This window comes from Lipotes vexillifer, unplaced genomic scaffold (genome assembly GCF_000442215.2).
Source record: "Lipotes vexillifer unplaced genomic scaffold, Lipotes_vexillifer_v1.1 scaffold371, whole genome shotgun sequence".
Classification (NCBI taxonomy): Eukaryota; Metazoa; Chordata; class Mammalia; order Artiodactyla; family Lipotidae; genus Lipotes; species Lipotes vexillifer.
The window spans coordinates 3,280,873-3,285,169 of NW_006786304.1; the positions used below are offsets into that span (position 1 = coordinate 3,280,873).

The 4,297-nt window shown below is 59.2% G+C and overlaps 1 protein-coding gene across 2 annotated transcripts in view; it reads right to left on the reverse strand.

The window, feature by feature from the left end:
• ATP1A3 (ATPase Na+/K+ transporting subunit alpha 3) overlaps positions 1–4,297 on the reverse strand; it is an 18,237-nt gene that overhangs the window by 1,538 nt on the left and 12,402 nt on the right. For both annotated transcript variants that reach the window (XM_007458592.1, XM_007458593.1), the window contains 5 exons: positions 2,628–2,782; positions 2,427–2,550; positions 1,508–1,653; positions 817–947; positions 190–291 (listed from right to left, as the gene is read on the reverse strand). In XM_007458592.1, the coding sequence (XP_007458654.1) occupies positions 190–291; positions 817–947; positions 1,508–1,653; positions 2,427–2,550; positions 2,628–2,782 (658 nt within the window). The remainder of the gene's footprint in view (positions 1–189; positions 292–816; positions 948–1,507; positions 1,654–2,426; positions 2,551–2,627; positions 2,783–4,297) is intronic.

Here is a 4,297-nt window from a genome sequence, read left to right on the forward strand (position 1 = left end):
GGGACACACACAGGCGGGGCCGCACTGGGAGGACGCTCCCCTGGTCCTTCGTGCCCAAGGTGAGGGGTGCCCGGGCCATGGCTGTGGGCTGGGGCCTGCACAGCGCCCCCCCTGTGAGGGCGTCCCGCGGGGAAGGCTCCCCGGAGGATCCCGGAGCAGGTGGTACATGGCAGGGGAGGGGCCACTCACTTGAGAGGGTACATGCGAAGGGCCACGTCCATGCCGGGGCAGTAGGACAGGAAGGCAGCCAGGGCTGTCTCCTCAAACAACCCGAAGATCAGGATCTTGTTCCTGGAGGCACAGGCAGGGCTGGACCCAGAGAACTCGAGCAGGCACCCCCATCCCACGGAGACAGAGGCTCTGCCAAGGGCAGATGCACAGAGACAGACACGGAGACACACAGAGATAGAGACCGAAAGAGGCAGAGAGGCACAGACGGGTCCAGGGAGATGGTGACACTGAAGTATAATGACAGAGACAGTGACACACAGGCGGGGGTATGAAAAGATACAGCAGGGAATTCCCTGGCGGTCCAGTGGTTAGGACTCTGCGCTTCCACTGCAGGGTTCCATCTCTGGTGGGGGAACTAAGATCCCACATGCCGTGCGGCCAAAGAAAAAGATAAAGCAGATCTGGAGAGGGACCAGGGACACCCCAGCAGTGTGCACACACACATATGGAGAGAGAGACAGAGACAGAGAATCCAAGATAGATGTGACCACTGGAGAGAAAATCAACTCAGAGGCAAAACTGAAACAGACAGACAGACAGACACGGGGTAGGACGGAGAGCAGGCCCCGCACCCGCGGCCCTCACTTCATGCCCTGCTGGAAGACAGAGTTCCTCCTCGTCTTGCAGATGATCAGGTCAGCCCACTGCACGACCACTATGCTCACAAAGAAGGCCGTGTGGCACGTGAACTCCACCACTTTCCTCTGCTCGTAGGTCTGCAAGGGTGATGACGCGGGTGCCGGTCGGCGGTCAGTGTGGCCGCAGCCCCAGGCCCCACCCTGGGCCCACGTGCTCCTTGTCTGCACCTCTGCGTGGGGCCCCAGGTCAAAGCGGGGACTCTGTCCAGATGGGATCCCCTAAGGGGCGTGTCTTCCCTCTGTGGTTCAGAGCCCCACCGGAAGAGTCAGGAAATGTACAAGGAATTAGAGAGGGTAAAGGGGACCTTGGTTGTGGACCAGAGATCCTGGGGGCCTCCTGAGGGGACTCCAGCTGGGCTTTGAAGGCACAGACAGAGATGGGGAACCGGGCAGCAAAGGCGTCTCGCCTGGTGGGGCAGAGAGCATGGCCGGCGGCCAGGACCGCGATGGGCTGGGCCAAGAGCACCAGGAGGCCCCTTGTGTCCAGCGAGGATCTTGATGCCGCCCCTGGGGCAGAGGGACCATCATAGGAAGCTGCCCCTGCATGGTTGGGACGGCTCGCCCCAGCCCAGGATGCTGTGGGCAGGGACCCTGCCTGGGAGGTCCCAGGCCATGCTGTGGGACCCAGCCCTACGCACCCACTGCTGCCCGTAACTGTCCTCCAGGTCGTTGACGGTGCGGTCATCCCAGTTCAGCCGGATGCCCACCAGGTTGCCAGGCAAGAAGCCGTTTTCTGCCAGGATCACAAAGTAGGAGAAGAAGCCACCAAGAGCCTGGATCATTCCTGAGGGAGGAGAGAAGGGAGATGAGAAGAGGCTCAGGTGGGGCAGGCAGCCAGCCCAGGGCACCTCTGAGGCCCCTTGAGACCCACACCGCGAGGACGGTGAGCTACCCGGTCCTCTTGCCTGACGTCATCGGGGCTGAGCTCCCAGAGGGCCATCTGAGGGTGCCACCTGGTGGTGAGCCCCTGAGATTGGCCCCCTGGAGCAGGAACCTTGGAGACGGGGCTCTCCTGAGGGGAGAACCTGGAGGCTCCCTCCCACCTGCGCCAGGCCACCTGGACATCAGGAAACCCCTGAGGACCCCCTAGGCAGGAATGACCTCCCTAGGCCTCTGACCACCGCCACCAAGCCTCTGCTTCCTGGGACACTCCCAGCAACAGGGCGCTCAGCACCTGTAAAACTGCACACCTCACCTCCAGCAAAGATGGAGAAGGCAGGGGGGCGTGGGGCTCACTCCTGCCCTCAGAGAGCTCACAGGCTGACTGGTCCTTCCCATCATGGTGGCGGGTGGAGCAGGGCAGTGGCCATCCTGGGGCCAGCCCTGATCTGCCACTCAGTATCCCATGTGCTCCCTGGGTGCAGCCCTGGGCCTTTCCTCCACCTGTGCCAGCCCCACCTTGGTGACCACCGCCCATCCGTAAGTCACTCCTTCCAAACCTCCAGCACCAGGTCCTACTTTTCACTCCACTCATTCAGCACAAGGTTTCTGAGCACCCATGGTGGGCCAGGCACTGGGCATCCAGCCGTAAGTGAGGCAGGGTCCCCAAGTCCTCACCGATCTGTCCGTAGGCCATGCTGATGAGTCTCTCATTGACCAGCTTGTCAGTGCGTGGGTTCCTGGGCTGTCTCTTCATGATGTCACTCTCAGCAGCCTCGTACGCCAGCGAGATGGCAGGGACCTGGGCAGGAGAGGCCGGTAAGTCGGGGATGGGGGGGACCCTACCCTCCCGGAGCCTGGGGGTGGCCGGGGCCTCACCATGTCAGTGCCCAGGTCGATGCAGAGGATGGTGATGGTACCCAGAGGCAGTGGGATGTTGGCCATGATGAACAGCAGGAAGGGCGTGATCTCGGGGATGTTGCTGGTCAGGGTGTAGGCGATGGATTTCTTCAGGTTGTCGAAGATCAGGCGGCCTGTTGGCAGGGGCAGGCTCAGACCTCGGCACCCACACCAGGGCACCCTCGTCCCTCTGCCCCTTCCCTGCCCAGTCCATGCATCCTTTCTAATCCATCCCCCTACCGCCTGCCTTTCCATACAGATGCCCAACCATGTTGCCCCTGTTCAAACACTCAAAATACAACCACTTCGGAAGACTGCTTGGTAGTTTCTTTTCTTTTTTTTCTTTTTTTGGCCGCACAGTGTGGCTAGCAGGATCTTAGTTCCCCAACTGGGGATCAAACCAGCGCCCTTGGCAGGGAAAGCATGGAGTCCTAACCACTGGACCACCAGGGAATTCCCAGCAGTTTCTGTTAAAAGTTAAACATCCTTGCCTTATTGACCCAGCAATCCTCACCTTAGGTTTATATGCAAGAGAAATGAGTGTTTATGTCCACCAAAAAGCAAGTACAAGAATGTTCACCATGGCGTTAGTTATAATAGCCCCAAACCAGAACTGACCCGCTGGCCATCAGTAGGTGAGTGCATAAGTAAACTGTGGTCCGTCCATACAAAGGAATACCACCCGGCGAGAAAAAGGAACGAGTTACTGACACCCCCAACTCCATGGATGAATCTCACTGATGTTATGTTGAGTGAAAAAAAGCCAGACACAGAAGCATTCATATCACGTGATTCCATTTGGAAGAGGTTGGAAACGAATCCATGGTGCTGAAAGTCAGGATAGTGGTTATTTCTGGGAGCGGGGATATAGACCGGAGGGGACCTGGTAGAACCCTAACGGGAGGCTGGAAATGTTCTCTATCTTGATGGGGGTCCGGTGGTTGTATGGGTGCGTGCGTGCATAAAAAGTCACGGAGCTGCCTGAGTTTGTGTGAATGCCATATCCCAATAAAGAGTCAATCAGTACAGTGTGTATAAAGTAAAAAGAAACTAAAGATGAACCCAGCCAGCCCCTCCCTCCACCTTCCCCCATGTGCTGATGAGCAACAAGGTGTGTCATTAAGAAGGCACAGAGGGGCTTCCCTGGTGGCGCAGTGGTTGAGAGTCCGCCTGCCGATGCAGGGGACACGGGTTCGTGCCCTGGTCTGGGAAGATCCCACATGCTGTGGAGCCGCTGGGCCCGTGAGCCATGGCCGCTGAGCCTGCGCGTCTGGAGCCTGTGCTCCACAACAGGAGAGGCCACAACAGTGAGAGGCCCGCGTAGGATCCAGTTGAAACTTGGTTCAGGTCTGGGCTCTGGGCTTCCCTGGTGGCACAGTGGTTGAGAGTCCACCTGCCAATGCAGGGGACACGAGTTCGTGCCCCGGTCTGGGAAGATCCCACATGCCGCGGAGCGGCTAGGCCCGTGAGCCATGGACTCTGAGCCTGCGCTCCGCAACGGGAGAGAGGCCACAACAGTGAGAGGCCCGCGTACCGCAAAAAAAACAACAAAAAAAACAAGGCACAGGGCTTCCCTGATGGCGCAGTGGTTGGGAGTCCGCCTGCCGATGCAGGGGACACGGGTTTGTGCCCCGGTCCGGGAGGATCCC